The 20,579-nt window shown below is 49.5% G+C and overlaps 5 protein-coding genes across 5 annotated transcripts; 3 read left to right on the forward strand and 2 right to left on the reverse strand.

Annotated features, from left to right (window-relative positions):
* Positions 1-40: 40 nt before the first annotated feature.
* Positions 41-655, reverse strand: GIQ15_02006 (isochorismatase hydrolase; the record flags this gene model as incomplete). The annotated part of the gene is made up of 1 exon (XM_033549423.1): positions 41-655. One exon carries the CDS (start codon positions 653-655, stop codon positions 41-43), a length of 615 nt encoding a protein of 204 aa, XP_033406584.1.
* Positions 656-1,260: 605 nt separating this feature from the next.
* On the forward strand, positions 1,261-2,111 carry GIQ15_02007 (uncharacterized protein; the record flags this gene model as incomplete). Its single annotated transcript, XM_033549424.1, has 2 exons — positions 1,261-1,426; positions 1,486-2,111. The coding sequence occupies 2 exons, from the start codon at positions 1,261-1,263 to the stop codon at positions 2,109-2,111; spliced, it is 792 nt and encodes a 263-aa protein (XP_033406585.1).
* A 6,749-nt stretch (positions 2,112-8,860) lies between these two features.
* On the forward strand, positions 8,861-9,833 carry GIQ15_02008 (uncharacterized protein; the record flags this gene model as incomplete). Its single annotated transcript, XM_033549425.1, has 3 exons — positions 8,861-8,953; positions 9,103-9,584; positions 9,656-9,833. 3 exons carry the CDS (start codon positions 8,861-8,863, stop codon positions 9,831-9,833), a joined length of 753 nt encoding a protein of 250 aa, XP_033406586.1.
* A 1,301-nt stretch (positions 9,834-11,134) lies between these two features.
* On the reverse strand, positions 11,135-17,267 carry GIQ15_02009 (uncharacterized protein; the record flags this gene model as incomplete). The annotated part of the gene is made up of 6 exons (XM_033549426.1): positions 11,135-11,480; positions 11,549-12,568; positions 12,632-12,992; positions 13,055-15,351; positions 15,423-15,603; positions 15,812-17,267. The coding sequence occupies 6 exons, from the start codon at positions 17,265-17,267 to the stop codon at positions 11,135-11,137; spliced, it is 5,661 nt and encodes a 1,886-aa protein (XP_033406587.1).
* Positions 17,268-17,903: 636 nt separating this feature from the next.
* On the forward strand, positions 17,904-19,570 carry GIQ15_02010 (pyruvate dehydrogenase X component; the record flags this gene model as incomplete). The annotated part of the gene is made up of 4 exons (XM_033549427.1): positions 17,904-18,004; positions 18,072-18,121; positions 18,189-18,412; positions 18,476-19,570. 4 exons carry the CDS (start codon positions 17,904-17,906, stop codon positions 19,568-19,570), a joined length of 1,470 nt encoding a protein of 489 aa, XP_033406588.1.
* Between the last annotated feature and the right edge of the window lie 1,009 nt (positions 19,571-20,579).

Below are 20,579 nucleotides of genomic sequence, written 5' to 3' on the forward strand. Positions count from 1 at the left end.
GCTACAAAGTATAGACTCTACTATAATAGTTCAAAGATCATCACTGAAGAGACTGCAGGCCCTGCAAAACATCTGCTGTCTTGACAATTTCTGCAAATTCCTCCAAGGTCGCGACAGAGACACCGTGAATCGTATCCGCGTCATACATGCCACACGGAAACGAAGCAGTTGCATCTCTGACCAGGATCACTCGCCCATTCCCACTGTCGTCTGGCGCATTTGTGACCCCTAGATTGCCGGCCATACGAGTGGTGGTTGATACGCAATGTTCCGCCGTCAAACCCGATATAACAAGCTGCCGCACGCCCTTCTCTCTCAGCCTCTTCTCCAGGTCAGTCCCAATAAAAGAAGAGTTTACGTTCTTCCAGATCACCAGCTCTCCAGGGATAGGTTCGGTAAACGGGTAAAAGGTCGGGCCGCCGTCTGGATGATCTGGATGTAGGACGCTGTTTACATCTGTTGAGGAATGACCGATGTGGATGACTTCGATGTGAGGACTTTTGGTATGCGCAGCTCGAAATGCGTTGACCAGTAACGTGGTGTTCTCTTTATATTGCGGGTTTGACCGTTTGCCCCAGTAGGCTTCATTGTCGAAGGCAGCGTGGTTGTCGATGATAAGAAGGACAGTAGGCAAAGTAAGATCGAGGTCTGCCATCTTGAAATCGTTTGTATATCGTTTCAACTCTTGTGCGGCAGGATATATACAGATTCAACTTGATATACTAGTCAACTTGATATATATTCGAGCCTAAAGTCTTCCATGACTCCTTTTGGTACTCTTCCTATCAATTTGTCAGCAAGGGCGTCGGTTGACCAGACTGCTCAGGCTAAGTTGAAATGATTCAAGATCAAACCTATATATGTCTATTTACTCTTGCTGGTCAGTAGAACAAACGCCTTCATGTGCTTATCCTTTGAATACTCTAGAGGTGCCTCCTGCCAGGAAGGATAGGATATAGGCAACTGGGCTTTCACAGTCGCCAGCCTACTATGCTGCACATCTTGACAATTGCACAGAATTGGACTATTGTCATTCTAAACGATGATAGCCATGGGCTTTCTCTTTGTATATGCTTGCGGTAAAAGCCGTTATAGGCTTCGCTTACAGCTTTATGTCAAGTCTCACTTGGTCTTTCTTTCCTCACAGGATTCCTTGCTCTCACTTGGATCTACTTCTTTAACAATATTAACAAGAAAGCCATGACGATAGACAAGCATTCATTACTCTTATCTCGTCGAATTTGAAAGACATCCATAAGCATGGAAAGCTTGCCGGTTGAGATTTTGACACAGATAATAAGTGATGTATTTACAGATGATACCATCTTCCATCTGGACCACTGCCTCGATCTAGCCTTAGGCTGTCAGTCGTGGGTGGATCTCGGAAATTCGACAGAGGGCGCCTCTGAGGAGTATATTTCCTACTGTACAGTGCCGAATCTGATGTTTCCCTCATATCGTGGATCTATCGCTAACACCGCCCAGTTTTTGAAGAGCATGGTACGAAGGAATCCGACCTCCGCTATGGCATCCTTAGAGCAGCCAGCCCTCGTCTAAAACCTCACCTTCTGGACTGGTGCATGGCAACGTCTACCAGTCGATTCATGCGCAGGATATCCAAAGCACTGTTTTTCGCCTGCAAAACAGTGGCCATGCATGAACGCACGGCTGATAAGCTTTGGATGAACGAAATCGAAAACATGAGCTCCGAAAACCAAAAACTAGCCATCAAACATATACGATCTCTTATCCTTATCAAATCGGGCCCAGGCGAGACTTCTCTGACATCCTTGTGTGGGCTGCCCCGCCGTATTTCTGCATTCTCGAACTTACGCCGCGTTGATCATATGTTTTCGGTTAGCACGCCTCCAAGTGCTCGTTGGTGGAAGAAGCCAAAGATTGAGCGGATCGATATGCCAGACGAGTTGAAGGACATTCTGTTTCCTCAAGGCATGCCCAGGGGTAACCTGAAGATATCGATGGTGCCAGCTGTAGAGGTGGGCGTTTTTCATAAGAAATCGTATTTGGATATGTTGAAAAGGGACCTCTATCCCGTACTCAGATATATCGCCTCCCGTGGGGCTATGAAGGCAGTGGAGGACACGGTTTAAGATGTCGACATTCTGGATAAGAATGCACAAGAATCAGATGTGAAGGAAACTTGGTTCCCAAACATTTGATACTTCCTCTCCAGATTAGCATTACCCGCTCGTTATCAAATCATGAAACGCCGGTTCATATCTCTCTTACGAATCCTCAAGGTACAGTCCTATACTACCTTACCCTTACCCTTAGCTTACCTCTGCGGAATGTATACTTATAGAAAAGGCGACTTTATCTGATCAATTTATAAATACGATGTGCCGTGGGTGTCAGGAAAGAGGTACGGGGAACTTGAGGTGGCAATTATATTTGGATGTTTAGGGTAACAATTTATGTCAAGACACGAAAACACGAAACGCTAAAAGGGTAACAAGGTAGAGAGAAGAAAAAGGAATGCATAACTATCTGTGTTGACTCCGTGAAATTTGCAGGCTTATCATTGGGTATCAAATCGATCGACTGAGAAAAGTAAAAGAAAAAGAGAAAAAAAAAAAAAAAAAAAAAAAAAATAAGAAGTGGGAGGGGGGAAGAAAAAGCAAAGAGAAATCGTGCAGTGTACAATCGTGAGCGCAAATATTGGAAGTTAAATAATATCGAATAAATCAGAAAAAAAAAAGTCGTCTATGGGATTTCGTTAGTTAGCCTCGTTCGGGATATATTATCCTGTATGGGGTGTGTGAAGCGAGGCCGTCTCGGCGAAGAGAGTGTGTGTATGCGAACATGCAGGGAGCGAAGAGATAGGAAATTCGCGTGCATACCAAATTGCCTGCATTATGCAAGTACCTCGATCCCATGATCCTTGTCTGCAGCAGGAGAAAAAGGTGGCGTACACACAAGTGAAAGTAGATACTGTTATGTAGATTACTCTACTTGGTGTAGCAAGGGTTGCACTTCATCAAGCCGCACACCTTGCAGCGCCAGATGCCGACGAAGGGCCCGCCGTTGCATATGGAGCAGCGCCAGGTCAGGATGCTGCCGTTGCTAGTCTGGACAATGGCCCACTGGTGAGGGCACCGCGGATTGGCCATGATGACGTAGGATGGCTTGAAGGAGCTGGCTTCGGTTGACGCTCCCCGAGAAAGCTGCGTTACAGGTGTGCCAGGGGGTGTGGCCAGGGGGGGCGTAAGGGCGTAAGGGCGTAGTAGGGGCGTAGGGGCTGACCTTAGGGGGGTCCGCGCTGGTCGCTAGGGGGCCTGGGTGCAAGGGCTAAGCACGGCCAAGCGTAGGGAGTTCCAGCACGACGGGTCGCTAGTGGGAAACCTTGCCTGGGAGAGAAACCCACCAGGTTGGTTTGGCGATAGGGAAGATAGAACAGGTCTGGAGCACCGGGAAGACGGTATAACGAAGGGTTGGGCGAAGGTTCTGACCGGGGATGATGCTCTGCTGTATGAAGGAAAAAGGAAGCAAGGACAGCTGGGGACAGAAAACCGGTCAGCTTTATACCTGCGCCGAGGGAACCTGACTCACGTACCCTTATTCTTTTTTTTTTTTTTTTTGCTTCCTCCCGGTTAAGTTATGTAGCGAAGGTGAACGGTCAGGTTGACTCTCGGGGAGTATCAATTGGTGAACTACCGTTTTGTATAAGAACGCAGCAACACCCAGATAGCGAACGGCGAGGAGAAGGAAGCCAGCGAGTGAATGTAGAGACGAAGAGATGGAAAACGACCGGGCAGTCAATCGGTATATATATGTATTCTTGGAACATATTGACTTTTTTTTATTTCAAGGCCGCTCGGAAGAAGCAAGCTCAGCTCCCCTGGGGCTTCACGGAACCATCTCCCCTCTGGCGGCCAGAGCTTCAGCTATGGGAATTGTCTGGTCTTTGTCTCGGGTTTTCTTTTTCTTCTCTCTACCCATTTGAGTAGTATCTTGTATTATTATTTTTTGCTTTTTTCCCTCTCTCTCACACTCTCTCTTCTCTCCCCTCCACCCCTTCACACACCCTCGCTGTCGTATCTCCCGTTTGATTGGCATGATGCGGAGAGGGCCTGGCGTTCGTTTCGTCCCCATGGCCGTTGCAGGTTGTATATTAGCGTGACATGATGTTGTAAGGGGTACGCATACTAGGAGATGTGTTGATGTGAGACGGCACCTTGAACCAGCAGGAAATACTCCATACGCCAGAAGAGGTATCCCATCCTACAAAGGCCTTGTTTGGCGACTCTCCTTCTCTACCGGGAGCAGCATGGAGTGGTGTATAGCTGTGAAGATCCCAGGAACCAAACTACTGGTGCCTCCAAAAGCCACATCCTGACCTCCCCTGCCGGCGTCTCCCGTTCCAGTCTCTCGTTCCAGTCTCTACCACCTTCGCAGGGAGACTAGAAAATCGTCAGTTGCCAAAAGAAGTAAGGTAGACAAGCCAACACCCACCGCCAAGTATCCTTGTATGTATAGGGATAGTACAGCGTAGATGGCATTCAGTCCGCGGAGCGTGATATAAGATATCACCGTACCAATACGGAGCGGCCGGATCCAGGATGTCCAGCCCTCGAACTCCCTGGCAGCAAGTGACAGCCTGCCAATCCATCAATAGACGTCTAACCAGCCCAATCAACGAGAAAAGAGATATACTCCCTCCGAGCCGCGATTTTTTTTTGGAGCCCATCGTCCCGCATCCCTGACGGGAATCCCTCCCGCCAGACCGGCGCCATCCTCCTGGGCTGCTGGTCCTGGCGTACGTCAGTCGTCGCCGCCAGTTAATTTTGAGTATTTTTAACCTCGGCCACTTGGAAACAATTGGCCTGTAACCGTTGAAGAGCTCGAGATATCGAAGATTGTCGGCGCAGGAACTCGGGCCTCTCTCGAGATCTTCGGCTTTCCCGGCCAGCGTCCTGTACGACATCGAGATCCCTGTGCGAGGTTCGCTGCATTGTCTGGTCGAGAGGACACAAGTGGACAAGCAAACATGGTTGGTATCACGAAGATCTGATCGTCAAGGGTCTTATTCCATATGTTACCCAGGGCGCGTCCCGCCGCCTGTGAGACTATACTCCCCGTACCCGGCTGGCCGCTTCACCTAGCCGCTAAACAATATTTATTGGAAACCCGTATCGTATCGTGTTAGCGGTCAGGGGACATAAAGGACCTGCTGAGCGTCTACGGGGCTGCGCTGCGTAATGTCCCGATGAATAGTTAACTATCTCGTAACTGGCTGCTAGCTCGTCGCCCTCGAGCCGCTGGACGGTGGCTGAAGAGACCGTCTAGATTGTCGATCTCAAGAGTGCCTGATATTTATGCCAAACCACATGACGCAAGTACAGGCAGATGCAGAGAAGAAGAAGAAAAGATATGGTCCGACCTTTGACATCTTTGGGACTGCCGTTCTAACTAGTGGCCAGGGAGCAGAAGAAACGTTTGGTGGAGGGCATAGAGCACATCTCCCGGCTCCCGTTCTTTTTTTATACCAAAGACTACGACAGAATAATAGGAAAAGACGGGAATCCTCAAAGCCCGACCTGCATTTGCCGCATCACACTGGCAACATTGGACCGTGCATGTTATTCTTTTTTCTTGGTTTGCTATCAGTGTCCTATTTTCATGCGAGTAGGGTCCCGCACCGGCATGAATCTTCATAACTATTTCCTAGGACGACGACGGGAGAGTCATTGGATCGACATGGCCCCCGACGTCGACAACAGAAGATGAAGAAAAAAAAGGGGGAAGAGAAGGCGGGAAAGAGGAAGAGAAGGTAGAAAAAGTAAGGACTAATGACAAGGGATGGATGTAGTTACTGACGAGAACGAGAGACAATTCTCTGTTACTTGAAAACTTAGAGTCTAGCCAACCGAACGGGTGCTATCCAGTAAACCGGCACGGCCTTCTCGACGAGACAAGCACGGATATCGATGTCCGAGATACGGGCGAGTCAGGAGGAGGACGAGCTCTCTTTGCTCTCTTTGCTCTCTTCTCTTGCAGGACCCTCGTGCTCTACATCCACGGGATGACATCGTGACAGAACTTACTCCCCCACACGCGAAGGAGTGGATGAAATGGAAAAAGAAAGCAGAAAAGAACGAAAGGAATAAAGAAAATAGATAAGCAGAACGCAACCGGACAAAGAAAGAAAGGCATAAAGGTGGGGTGGAACAGGAGAGCAAAACGGTGATCGGTGAAGGGATGCTATCGCACACGAGTTGGAGATGGGATAGTACTCCGTACATCGAGGGATATGCAGCCGCGGTGAAACATGCAAGAGAAAATCTAGCCAGAACTCATTCCCCCACATGCTGCTGGTACCCGATCACGAAGATCTTGTAACTCTGGTAAAAGGGTCGATGTGGGATAAGTTCGCATCTTGACTGCAGTTCATTTTCTTTTCTTTTTTTCTTTGCTCTCCAGATGTTTGCTAGTTGCCATAGAAATTGTTCATAGTAGTTATCATTGATTGCCCTAATGAGGTTGATTCGTAAACTTATACATATGTGCGCTCCAACATACCATATTGTGTCGCAGACTGCCAATTTGGTGAGTTGTGCATCTGTAAACTTGGGCCGGGTGTGATGGGGGCGAGGCGTTTTTTATTTTTTTTATTTATTTTTTTAAAAGAGTGAGGGGAAGGCGTTCCATGATAACCCGGACAAAAGCCGTGGTGGTTTAACCATGCATCTGGAACAGAGCGGAAATACTAATGAGGAAGAGTTAGCGGGCACCCAAGGGCAAGTCATCGAATATGTGCTGTTGGTATGGAGAAGTGTAGGTAGAGGTGGAAGTGGAGGTGAATGGGAATGCTGCTAATAGCGTTTGATAGAGATAGAGATGAGCGAACCTTTCTCCGTTATGATGCCTTCTGATGCTTTCAGACAGAAGAACCGAAAGATCGAGCACGACCAGCTTCTTCATGAGTCTCACCTTCTCCAGGGGGAGAGGGAATGAATTTGTCACGACGACGTAATCGATGCTCGGGCAGTTCTCCATCTGCTCCATGGAGTCATCGCCAAAAATGCCGTGAGTTGCAATGCAGTACACCTTTTTCGCCCCGCCTTTCTTAACAACCGTTTCCGCGGCCGCAATCCAGCTAGACGCCCTATCAATCATGTCATCGACGATGAAAACGGTTTTATCCTTGACATCGCCGACGAGGGTGATCATCCGTTCCTGTCCGGAGCGCTGTACGCACACGTCCTCTTCGTCGGAGGACGCGGCAGCATCGAACGAGCCGCCCAAAGCATGGGCGGGCTGGTAACCAGATAGATTCGATATTCCCGACATGGCCATGGTGTCGGGGATTGACCCTTCGTAAGTGTCGGCCCCATTGTTCGAGGCAGACGCAGAAGTACACGATGTTTCCGGCGAAGGATAATCGTCGTCAACAAGGTGTCCTTGTACCAAGCGGCCGGTGATAACCTCTCGTGCACGCTCGTCAGTGTACTCGGAAGTAAACCCGTCTGCGAGGGTAGATGGGGCTAGCATGCTATCTGGATGGGGTGTTCTATACGAATCTGAGTCTTGTGCCGGGTTGGTAGAGGACTCAGAGTTACTGTTACGAGGCGTGAGTATGCCGCTTTCAGCAGCTGTGGCCGCAATTGAGCGACGGAGGTTAGCATTCGGCGCACGGTCGAACCTCTGCTCTCCATCATGGCTAGTAGTGAAACCTTGCTCGACAGAATCAAAGAATATGGCGCTGTCGGTTATGTTTCCGGCCTTTGCCTGCTTCTGTCGTCTCCGGTCGGTAGTAACAATTCCAAAGTTGAGTTTGAGAGCATCTGCTAAAGAAGTGACTCTCTTACTTCCCCCGGCGTTTTTAGTGACCACAACTGCTTCATTCCATTGAGAGACGTTCATCCGAATCCATCGAGCGATCAGGGGCTCAGCAAATAGGTTGTCGACAGGTTTGCCGAAGAAACCTTGCATTTGGGAGGCCTTGGAAGGGAAAGACGACCGGTCAGTTCAGTTTCAACAACCCCCCAAAAAAGGCGGAGATATTTATCCATACATGCAAGTCCACGGTGACGACATGGTCCACACCAGCAACAGTGAGTAGATTTGCAAGCATACGAGCTGTAATTGCCCCCCGGTGGCTCTTCTTTTTCGATTGGCGCGAATATGGGAAATATCTTTTCAAGGTATCAGTTAGATCCTGGGTGCACAGCAGCAGATAGCAAATAACCTACGGCATAACAGCTGAAAATAGTTAGCTTGCGGGAACTTCCTTTCTTCTTTAAGCCCTCTAACATAGATACACACCTGTTATAGACTTGGCCGAGCCGCCCTTGCAGGCCGATATCATAATCAACAACTCCATCACGCTGTCGTTGATCTTCCTACTCCCGCTCTGGACAATGTAGACATCCTGATTCCGGACAGAGGCCCCGATATTGACGCTGGTTTCGCCGTTGCTGAACTTCCGCAGCTCACACGGCGCGGGAAGGGTTCCTAGTCTGTCGCATATCGCCTCGGTGAGGGTGGGATGCGAGGTCCCGGAGAAGACCAGGACGCCTCTCATGGTGGGCTCGAGCTCTAGGCAAAGATCGTATCAAACTTGGGCAGTGTCGACGGGAGAGAAAGAGGGCTGGGGATAGCGAAACGGCCTTCCATACTCTGGCTGCGGCGTCGATGTTTTTTCCCTTTTGAGGCGGTCGAAGATGAAGTGTTTTTAGAGTTTACCCGTCTTTGGCCATACAAAAAATGCTTCTTGGGCTTGCGGAACATGTGACCTGGCTGCTGCGGCAAACAGGAAAAAAAAAAGACCTTTTTCTGCGCGACCTTCAAGAGGACCAACCACGGCGAGCTTCAGCAGTTTGTCCTGGGCGAATCGACGATGTCTGCGTTTCCTGCCATACAGCCGGGCGGCTCTCTCATAGTGGCGTGGCAGGTGAGGGACAAGCGTGTCCTGGTGGTCGGCGGTGGTGAGGTTCGTCACTCCGGTGTTTCTAATCCCAGGGCGTATCTTGGACGCAGCCTAGCCTGGGCCCTGGCAGAGGCTATGGCGGCTGTCCTAAAAAGAAGGAATTGAAAAATAGTCGGCAAAAAAGAACTATCAGTAATGACAGGTATCTCTAGGTAGCTGCTGGTCGAATTGTCCATGCGCTAAATGCGGACTCCAAGGTCACCGTCGTCTGTCCAAAGGCAGGTCTAAATGACGAAGTCGCATTTCGTGTGGCACAGCAGCAGGTTGACCATGTCGATCGAAAATTTGAGCCAGAAGACCTAGGCGGCGTGGACATGGTCTTCGTGGCCGTCGATGACGCGGAGGCTTCTACTCGGATTTGGAAGTTGTGTAGGGAGCAGCGAATCCCTGCAAATATTGCAGATGTACCCTCAGAATGCAATTTTTACTTTGGCAGTGTACACCGCGACGGGCCCCTGCAGGTGATGGTCAGTACCAATGGGAACGGCCCTAAGCTAGCCAGCATCATAAGGAGGAAGATCGCGGCCAGCCTTCCTGGCAATACGGGTGCAGCCATTCAGAATGTAGGGGTCCTGCGGAAAAAACTGAGGGCAGCTTCCCCGGCTGCCAGCGAAGGGCCAAAGAGGATGAGCTGGTTCGTACATCCCAATATCAGTACTTCGAAGTGCATTTTTGAGTATTCCTTATTGCTGATCTTTTGTCTAGGATCTCTCGGGTCTGTGAATCTTGGAGCTTGGATGATTTGGTTGATATGACTGAAGAGGACATGGAGACTCTACTTCAGCATTTTGTGTCTGGTAACGTCCCAACCTTTGAGCAAGTGCGGCTTAAGCAAGGCGACAATCTTGCGCCATTTGACGGAAGCATGGGCTGGAGCTCTTGAGGGGAGGTATTGATATAAACAAATCAAGGGCATATGGCCCTAACCGTTCTAAGAAAATGGTGTAACACCCACTTATCGGCGGGCATGATACGGTCCTCCTTATATACGCCACTCGAACTGCTGTCAACTCCCAGGTTCTACAGGCTAATTGGGGTATCTTTTTTTAACATTTCTTGGCTATCTGGAGGTATGAAGTTATTCCCATCTGAGTTGTCAAGGCTCAATTAGCATGTTAAGCACATACCCCTTAGATCAAATCAGCGTACACCTGGCCGGCACATTAGCTCCCAAGGATAGAGTCATGTTATCATGGAAGGCTTTGGCTTAGTGCTCCCGGCACTGGATCTGTGGTGGAGAGTATACCTTTCATATTTTAATAATGGGAGCCCGTTATATATTCCTTTGTTGCAGCTGTGGCTGTTAGACATATTTGAGAGAACCCAACTGAGATCCTGCAATGAACCTTCTTTCACCACATCTAGATCCTAGACAAGAAAATATAAAATCTCGTGTGAGAGACCAATTTTCTTTTCTAGCCACTCCATGTGCTGTGAAGCTTATCTGAATGGGCACAGACGAGTATGGTTTCAGCGACACTGTTTAGCTGCCGTCGTATATATTGTATAGAAGGACGGCTCCTTTGTCAAGGAACATCATGATGGGTCGTACAAACTTAGAACTAGACCTAGGCGTTTGGTACAGTGTAAGATGGGATAGTAGAAACCTTGGAGAGTTCCAACCGCGGTGGAAGGGAAGTTATAGGAGCTGATCTGATAAGATAAAGCTAGCGCCAAGTCATGGTCCAAGCACCCAATAAGAATAGATGCCAAGGCTTAAGTGCACAAATATAAACCTTAATCCCAGGCGCCAAGCGCGGCCTCCTCCATCCAAGGATGAACATTCTAAGCTTATGTGGGGGCATCGTACATTCGATAAAAACAAACACATAGTCAAATTCGCTTACATATTACAATCAATATCCTAGATAGTTGATTAGGTATGGGGAAGGGATATATATAAATACAAACGCACGATGACGGACACCAAGGCAAAGCATTTGTATCGTTCAACTTCAGGTGGAAGACGAAAACGAATAGTGTGGAAAGGAAGAAGGAGAAAGGGAGTTTTCGCTCTAATTAGCTTTTATTTCCAGAATACATAAACCAAGGAGCTGAAGCGTCAAGAGAAAGTTCAAATAAGTTAAAAGCGGATATCAGCTGGAGGACGTGAAGCTGCAAAAGACGTCTAGGAAGACCAGGAAGAAATGACACAAACATGATGCTAGGAAGATAACTGGAGACCTATCGTCCTACACTTTGCCGTCGGCCATTGAAATAGCCATGTGAAATAGAACCTCGTGGACTAGTTGGCGGCTCTGATGGGGTTCGCGGCGCCATCCCTAATCGACATTCTCCGACTCTGCGAAGTAGGGCTTGGATAGCAAGTCGGATCTCGACGTTGAGGTCACGGGAAAGGAGATCAACCGTGATCGGATAGAAGGTTTCAATGTGCTTTTCAAAGGTCTCTCGCGGGAACCCTGTATATCCTTCAACAACATCAACCACTACAGGTCGCCAAGCAGTGATATTCCGTTGCTGGGATTCCTCGTCTAACTGAACGTATCGCCTTATAATGTCCGCACACAGACTACAGTAAGTTAGTAAAAAGAGTTATCCTAATAAGAATAAAGCGCATTGATCAGGTTGGTGACTTACGGTATGAGGGCATCCTCAGTTTCAGTACGGCTTTTCTTCCGCTCCTCGCGCTCATCATGGTACATACGGAAGAGAATATTGATGTAGGTAGCTGCACTGCCGCTCTCTTGGTTGAGGAGATTCGGTGGTTGCTTCATGAAGCCCTGCTTCCACAACTTGAGCCTCAAATCCTTGGCCCCGTTGAATTTCTTCGCAAACTGGTAGCTCTTCTTCAGCATAGCCATCAAGCGCAATAGCTCCTTGCTAGGAATTTGGGAATAAACTGCATCATTAGAGAACAGTTCGTTGACAGTTTCAATCATTAAAATTTGAAGGACACAATTGATGATGATGCGGTTGAAGAATCGTCGTCGGGCAGCAGTGACGACGGTAGGAGGTTGCTGTAGGTCAGGTTGAGGGCGATAGTCTTCTAGTTCGGATGAAGCTGCCGGGAGTTGCGTTTGCTGAACATCTTCACTGTCCTCGCTTTGTCGCGTCGATTCCTGGCCTCCGTTGGACTTAGCGGAGGGTGAGCCCGGATCAGCCTGTGACGTGGCTTCATCAGTGTGTCGGCGCTCTGGCGGAATAGTTGGGGCGATCGATGCAGCAGTGAAGAGTTCATAAGCAGTGGTTCTTTCGAACAGTTCTACAAACGCCCCGACAATCTTCTCCCAGTGCTCGGCCGTAAATTTATTGACATTTTGTAAGATTAGTTGCTGGAGACAGTTGCTTCCAATCCTGGCGATGGTATCGTTCTCCTGGCATATGCACAAGGTTAGAAGCTCCAAGAATCTATCCAACATATATTCTAAGGCGTCGAAGTAATGCGTAAACAGGGTGATCATGTTTCGTAATGCTTGGATCATGGTAGTCGATAGCCAGACCGAGAGCTCCTCGTGATTTGGAACCTTGGACATCTCGGACTTGGACTGTAAGACGACGAAAATGGGATAGAGGAGTTGGCGCCATAGTACATCCCAAAAGGCGGGAGGAAAGTCGCCGCCGTACCGAACAAGGGTTTCGAAAAGATATGTAAGGGCCCTGTCGTATTGTTAGCTACAGGTGCATGAACCCGATGAACAGTGGTACAGGAGTAATAAATACCTCGATCGAACTTCCAGGTCATCGCCAGTCATAAGGACGTCCTGGAATGCAATTAAAAGCGGATACCAAAATTGTTCTTCAGGGGACTGGCCACTGGGTGCCTGAGCGACAACCTCGCCTTGGGAAGAGCCAGAGTTTGTGCGGCGGTGGGAAAGAGGGCATTCAGGCGTTTTTAGCATCTTCGGAATCGTAGACTTCAGTGTTTCAATTGCTTGAAGGGACTTCTTTTGGAACTTGAGGTTTTTTGAGAATTCAGTGAGGCAAACAACCAAATCGGCGAAAGCCCCCTGAGAGACGACAACACCAAATCGAGTTTTGTAGATTTGAGTCACATGCTCGAATGCCATGTTGACAATTCCCTCTGTTTAAAACGTTAGGGAACGAACTAAGAGGGGTATTTACTATCGGTGATGCCAAACTTACCATACGGTTCTGATGCAGCGACAGAGAATACCCTGAACATCGTCTTCCAGCCTGAGCGAATATTGTCACCACGGGCTTGAATCATCTGGATAAGACATCGTAGAACCATATCTTTCACATTCACAGCGGTGCTATTGGCCATGACGTGTTCAAATGGCTTTAGGAAATCCTTCTGAAATTTGAAGCCAGGAAGCTCCTCGATCTCCATAAATCGCATGGACAGCTGTCTTAGAGAGTCAAGAGCAAAAAACACAACGGCGGTATTAGCATTACAGCCAACGTGGTTAAAATGTTCACCAAGAACTTCCCAAATTTTACTCCATTCAATTCGAACTCGTGTCATGTTGTAGTAGCTTATTTCCACTAGCTTCTGAAGACTGTAGGTACGTGGGGATTCGCTTTGGCCAGAAGATTGGATCTCCTGCCAACTAACAGCGTTCAGTGCCCGGACAAAATCCACAAGCGCCTCTTGCTTGAGGTTGGCGGTGTTTGTAAATATCATATCCACACCTCTGACCATTTCAGCTGAGCGGCTCTCGATCGCAACATCGCGTCGGAATGACGCTGGGCCATTGGCCGAGCGGGGGCGTGGTTTTCTTGGAACATGAAGCGATTTTTGAGAGTGAGAGTTGGAAGAAGGTGTGGCCCTCGATACATCTGGCAACGAGCCTTCATCAACGCCGTCTGTGAGGAGCTGGAGTCGATCGAGTTGGCTGATGCAGGTCAAGATATCTCTCCAGGAGCTTTGCAAATGGTCACCTTCGGTAATGGCGACGTCAAGCAGCACCTTAAGAGCTTCCAAGTTCTTCGCGGCCATTTCCCGGAGGTTGCTTAGATTGGTGAACTTTGCTAGGGCAGTGACGAAAGCAACCCGCGGCGTCTCGAGATCAAACATGCACGAAATCCGAATTGCCAGCCTGATTCCATCCATACATAAGCGGATGGTTTCTCGATTCTGCGTATCCTGGACTTGCGCTGAGAGGCCAGAAAGGAAGGACATCCAAGTTACATTGAACATCGATCCAACGTGGCGTACTGAAGTTGCAGGAATAAAGCGAGACAGTGCCTCTTTCATGGCCGACTTCCTCTGTGCTCGAATCAGGCTTCTATACAGCTGCTCAGTCTTGCTAGATATTTCCTCTGATGCCTGCGCATATTTTTCCCCCTGAATATCTCTGCCAACAGTCGCCAATGCCTGGCCAGCCCTTGACGCGAGTCCAGGCTGGGGCGCGGGTAAATGGCCCATGTTTGCAGCATTTTCACGTTCGGTTCGCAGGACGATCTCATTATTCAGAATTTCGTCATAAATGCCGCTGAGGTACTCATCTGGTAGATCAGAATTGTCGTTGATTCCCTTATTGTTCTTAATAAAATCATCTTTGGTCATGCGACGACCTTTCATTTTGGTGCTGTGCAGATCAGTATTAAGCAAGATTACCGAATAGGCGAGAACATAAGCCGCATCTGCCGATGCGAATGCGTTGGGGTTTTGCGTCACATATCGCTGGGCAAACTTCAGCATAAATCGATCGATCTTCTGTGACTCTCCTGGCAACCTGAAGCTTTGGAGGAAATGCCGAAGTGCATCCGCAAATCGACGTTTAGTAAAGTCCATACAGTCCACAAAAGCATGCATGACAGCAATATTTTCAGCGTCACCTTCTCCAAGGTACTCTCCGAGGGTTGCCTTATCCAGTCGGTCATTTCTGAAGAGGAAATTGGCAATATCAGCTGGGGAGGTGGATGGGATGAATCCTTCAGAGAGCAAGAGTTTCATTCCGCGCTTAGGTTTGAAATTAAAAGTCCGGATGGCATTTGTCAATGCAATTTTTCGTTGCTTAACTTTTTCTATCTCGTTAGGATCATCCTCGGGCACTGGAGAGGATGCGCCTGTATCTGGGTCAGTACTCTCAACACGAGGTGACGGAGCCGCCGCGCCTTGTGTGGTGTCTATAGAATCTCTAGAGATATCAGCTGAGCTGCGTGACATCAATCCACGGCCTACGGATTTTGGCTCCCTTTCTTGCGAGGACCAGATGTCGAGAGAGCGCAAGATTTCCACAAGACATTCCAGTGCATTTTGTTTCATGGCATACTCTGGGGGAAAATTTTGGTTGCTGGTGAGAGGGGTGGGTTGGTCTATCTTGGCGGTTGTGAGGGATGGAAGGAGAGTGCCACGGTTATGCCAGTCGCCTGGGGTAGAGGGGGTTTTGGAATGCTGTTGCTCATACTGTTGCTGTTGGGATGCAGTAACAGTAACAGGAATACTTGACATGCGTGAAAGCTGCTCAATGATTCTATTATTTTAAGGTTAGTTAAAAGTTATGCCGGTAGTATTTCAGGGGCTATCCCCGGATGATTAACATACCCTTGGAACAAATTCTCTAGAGCAGTACGGTCGCAGTCATAATTTAGGTATATCTCAACTAACGCTCTTGGATCACCAGACAACCGTTCCAAAATACGCATGAAGCTTTGTTTCTGAAATATTGGAGAGTTACGCTTCTCGAGGATGGCGAGGTAGATCTCCTTGAAGAAAACCTCCAATTCTTTCTGCAATTAAGTTTTAGCAAACACAAACATAGACAAAGTCACGAAGATGGTGGGAACTTCTAACCTTTAACATCACTCTCATATGTTTCAACATAAGCCAGAATATTTCACAGCAAACATCAAAGACACGGGGCACTGAGCTAGCACCGTTCCTACTTAAACTAAGACAAAGGTGTGGTTTAATAGCTTGTAATAGCGTCATACTATCGTCAGAGTTTGAGCCGTGCCTGATGGTTGCAATAGGGGATGTGAATACGGCAATGTGATTGTTTAGGAGATGCTGCATTAGGTGTAGGGCAAGTAATTTCGACCTCATATTTTGCGCCTTGAGATCCTGCTGTTGTTCATGGGTGAGTATCTTATGGCTGAGTTTGCATAGAGCTCTGAAAACCAGGAACGCATCTTTGATATATATCTCATCTTCCTCATCGGCAGTTGGATCAAGGTCTTCACCCGACCTTGAAGTTTTTCTTGTCGCTTTTGCCCTGGTAACCATAGTTGGCGCACTGTCGTTGACCATTGCATCGTCCTTGTTTGTCTCAAAACTCTGTAGGGTCAATTTCTCAGTTGGCTCCTTTGCGACAGGCTGATCTGAGACGGCCGAAGACCCAATATCGGAATGCACCTCGACGTCATTGGCAGCGCCATCGTCAGAGGGGTTAAGGGGCGTCTCAGCAGTAGAGTCATTGCGGTTTTCGCGAGTCTCCGCCTCCTGTACGCGAACCTCCTTGAGATCTAGCCTTGCGCGCACGCGGTCGTAAACCGTGCCTATCATCTGAGTCAGGGATCCCTGTGCTATCTGCTGATTCTGGCCGGATTTCGAGTAGATGAAGATGTTGTATATCTGTCGAACTGCCTTCAACAAGCCAGCTCCGTGGACGACAATCTTGTCATTGAGCACTGCAGCCAACAGCGACTGGATGATCTGCTGCTGGATCTCTACCGCAGTATGCTCGTTCTCAAAGCAGTCACATATCGTCTCAATTGCGCGCTCTATAAGGGGAGGCTGATCCGCGGACTCACTCCCGTCTGGCACGGAGGGGAAGGCGAAGTATGAGTAGGTGATTAGTTTGCCGATACAGTCCAGAGCAGTCACCTGTAGCGGGATACTGTCTGACTTGCTTGCCAATTGCAAGGGGAGGAAGATCGTTTCGGGGTCGATGGGCTGCTGCTCGGATTGCTTGATATTGGATTGGGCCTGCTTGACGGCCTCATCCAGTTCCTTGCTCCGCCGTGCTTCCTTGGAGGCTGCTATCGTGTCCAAGGCTGTGATCACAAAGACAGCTGAGCTGAGCGGAGCGGACCGCTGCTGGCCCGACTGCGTTGCAATTGTCGACCGGGAGTCTGAGCGCGGCCTCGACTGCTCCGTTACGACTGCAGGTATCTGATCCGAAGCTTTCTCCGTTGCATTGTCATCTCCCTCATCGTCATCGGCAGCATCAGCATCATCGGCGTGTGGTTCCGTAGCGTCGTCATCAGGTTCTCCCTCGTCTTCAGACTCGGGCTGCGTCTCCTCCGGCCGTGCAGCTTCATCGTCGAGCTTATCCTCCTGTGACGTCTCCGAGTCCGTCACCGGTGGTGGTACTGCCGTGGTGGTATCTGGCCCAGCATGTATGTCTGCCTGCTGAGCCTCGGAGGAATGTGCATCGGTATCAGCCATTGAGAGGAGGCCTGGTGGCAGATGTGTATCCTACAACAAGGGCCGGTCCGCACTAGATCACGCTGAACACCATAAGCGCAGGACGGGGCAAACGAGCGAGGGATAGGTGGGCACAGCGTCAGCGCAGGGGAAAGCTGCTCTTGCAGTTTAAATTTATGTAGTTCGTGATGCCCTTGGAATTATCCCCCTACTCTTCTGTTTCTTTCTATTATTCGAGCTGGAGGCCAATCTGGTATTATCTCAGCACGTGCTTAGTCAGTAAATCTTAGTCATCTTAGTCATCTTAGTCATCACTGCTTATGTCATATATGCGTAGTTGGCATGTTTGACCAACCGTGCCTTACCTAAGTCAGGCTAGTCCTGATGCGTCGGTCAGCTGACCTTCATGACTAAGCTGTCGGCCGTTAGTTTGGTGGGAACCACGTCTGGCCGAAAGAGGAGGATCCGCCCCGGAAAGCTCAACAAAACTCATCGTTTCAGCGTTCGAAGAGAGAGATCGAGATCAGAGACCACCGAGCGTTCACTTCCATCTCCAGCTCACCATCATCCCCCGGGCCTGTCTGCGTGGACTCTCGCCTCTCCTCCCTCTTTGCAGATTCAATTGCCCTTCTCTTCCCTTCTCCGTTTATAGACACAATGGCCTCTACTGCCGTGTTGTCGCGGCGACTGCTGCTGTCCAGGACCGCACATGGACTCAGGGAGTCGCGGAATGTGTATCGCCTGTCCGATGCGCTCAGGTACGACCGCCAATGGGCTCAGGAAGGGCTGTTCCTGTTGATCGCGGCTAACATTGGTGCCCCATAGGTCCCAGGTGCCTGCCTACGCCTCGATGGCTAGATACTATGCCTCAAAATGTACGTTGTATCAGCACCAACGGTTTCTGCTTTGACAATCAGGAACAATTATTAACCTACGATGTAGCCTACCCTCCTCACACCATCATCAGCATGCCTGCTTTGTCGCCTACCATGACTGCTGGAAACATCGGAGCTTGGAACAAGAAGGCCGGAGACACGTTGGCACCCGGAGACGTCTTGGTGGAGATTGAAACCGACAAGGCCCAGATGGACTTTGAATTTCAGGAGGAAGGTGTTTTGGCAAAGGTCTTGAAGGATGCTGGTGAGAAGGATGTTGCCGTTGGTAACGTAAGTATTTGCTTATAACGTGTACACATGCAACGTCGATTGCTGATATGATTCCGCGAATAGCCAATTGCCGTCATGGTCGAAGAAGGCGAAGATATCACCCCATTCGAATCATTCACCCTCGAAGATGCTGGCGGTGACAAGTCTGCCGCTGCTGACAAGTCGCCCAAAGAGACCCCCAAATCGGAGGAAGCCGAAGCCAAGTCCGCCCCCTCCCCAGGACTGGAAGAGAGCAAACCGGAGGCACAGGAAGCAGACACCACTGGCGAGAGGCTGCAGCCCAGTCTCGACAGAGAGCCATTTATCAGCCCGGCTGCCAAAGTTCTCGCGCTGGAGAAGGGTGTCGTTATCAACGACGTCAAGGGAACCGGCCCCGGTGGCCGTATTACCAAGGAGGACGTCGAGAAACACCAGACCACTGCCCCAGCTGCCGGTGCCGCTGGCCCAGCCTACGAGGACGTCCCAGCCTCCTCCATGCGCAAGGTCATTGCCAGCAGACTCGCTCAGTCCATCCGCGAGAACCCACACTACTTCGTTTCCTCCAGCCTATCCGTGACCCGCCTACTCAAGCTCCGCCAAGCGCTGAACGAGTCCGCCGAGGGCCGATACAAGCTCTCCGTAAACGACTTCCTCATCAAGGCCTGCGCTGTTGCACTCAAGAGGGTCCCTACCGTGAACTCCCGATGGATCGAACAAAACGGCCAAGTCATGATACGCGAACACAAGACCGTCGACATCAGCGTTGCCGTTGCCACCCCATCCGGCCTTATCACCCCCATCGTCAAGGGTGTTGAGGGGCTCGGACTGTCCAACATCTCCAACCAGGTGAAGGATCTCGGCAAGCGTGCCAAGGAGAACAAGCTCAAGCCCGAGGAGTACAACGGTGGCACCTTCACCATCAGCAACATGGGCATGAACTCTGCCATTGAGCGCTTCACCGCTGTCATCAACCCTCCCCAATCCGCCATCCTCGCCGTCGGAACCACCCGCAAGGTGGCCGTACGCTCTGAGCTTGAAGAAGGCACCGAGATCGAGTGGGACGACCAGATCGTGGTCACCGGCAGCTTCGACCACAAGGTCATCGACGGTGCCGTTGGAGGTGAATTCATGCGTGAGCTCAAGAAGGTCGTCGAGAACCCTCTCGAGCTCCTCCTTTAAACTCGTCTGTCCACGCAGCATCATCCGTCACACCCGTCAACTCGTTTCCCCATTTTTTCCCAAGTTAACTCCCTCCTACGTTCAAACTGATTTCAACTAGACTTGGCTTGTATTTCATATAGCAGATTTACGGCACGGAATGTTCCCTTTGTCTTTCCGCCGCTTAAAATAGTGTATTAAAACCTGTATTTCCCTCCCTGCCTCCTGACATTTTTGGGAAGCTCTGTCTTCTTTCTCTCTCACATCGACCATTTCTCCCTCCGTCTCTCTCTCTCTCATGTGTTATATACTCGTCCTTAAGCGAATACTCTTCTTTTTTTGGACTCTCCTTCTTATATGTCAGCTTTCTCCATCCTCAGCTCGTCCAATTGTATACAACTTCCTTCCCTAAAGAGTGAGGATTCAATTTCTCCGTACCTAGCCATTATCCGTGTCTCGTAGATGACGGCACAGGGAATACCACCTACGGCGGCCTCCCCGATCCTCAGCCCCCTATCTACCGGAGCACCTTCACCCTTCTTAACCATGTATATTTTGTCCCCTTGAACCTGGAGACAGAATAAACCACTCTGTTCTTCCAGCAGCTATATCCCAGACCCCTACATATATTACATGTGAAAAGTTGATGCGCATCTCCTGCTTGGCGGCGCTCTTTGTGCCTTGGAAACAAGCAAAAACTCAACCCTGGTCCAATGACGTAATGGTCGCCCTCTAGAAGCAAGCTCCCTTTCCCCCCCACGATGTGTTTTGTGTATATAAGTGGTACTTCCTCTGCGCTCTCCTCTTTGCCTCTTCCCTCCATCAGATACAAAGCTCCATCGTCCGCCAATCAAGCATCCGATTTGCCTGTCTGGATACCCGGCCAGCTACTCTCTACCTTTACAGGGTTTCATACTCTCTATACCTACCGGCACCATGTCGTACGCTCAAGCTGCCGCTCAGAACTCGAACCAGAGCCGTCAAGAAGTAAGTATCTCTCTTGATAACCCCCATGCTAAAGATGAAGAAG

Source organism: Arthroderma uncinatum (assembly GCF_011692745.1).
Source record: "Arthroderma uncinatum strain CBS 119779 chromosome Unknown scaffold2, whole genome shotgun sequence".
In the NCBI taxonomy this organism is placed as follows: domain Eukaryota; kingdom Fungi; phylum Ascomycota; class Eurotiomycetes; order Onygenales; family Arthrodermataceae; genus Arthroderma; species Arthroderma uncinatum.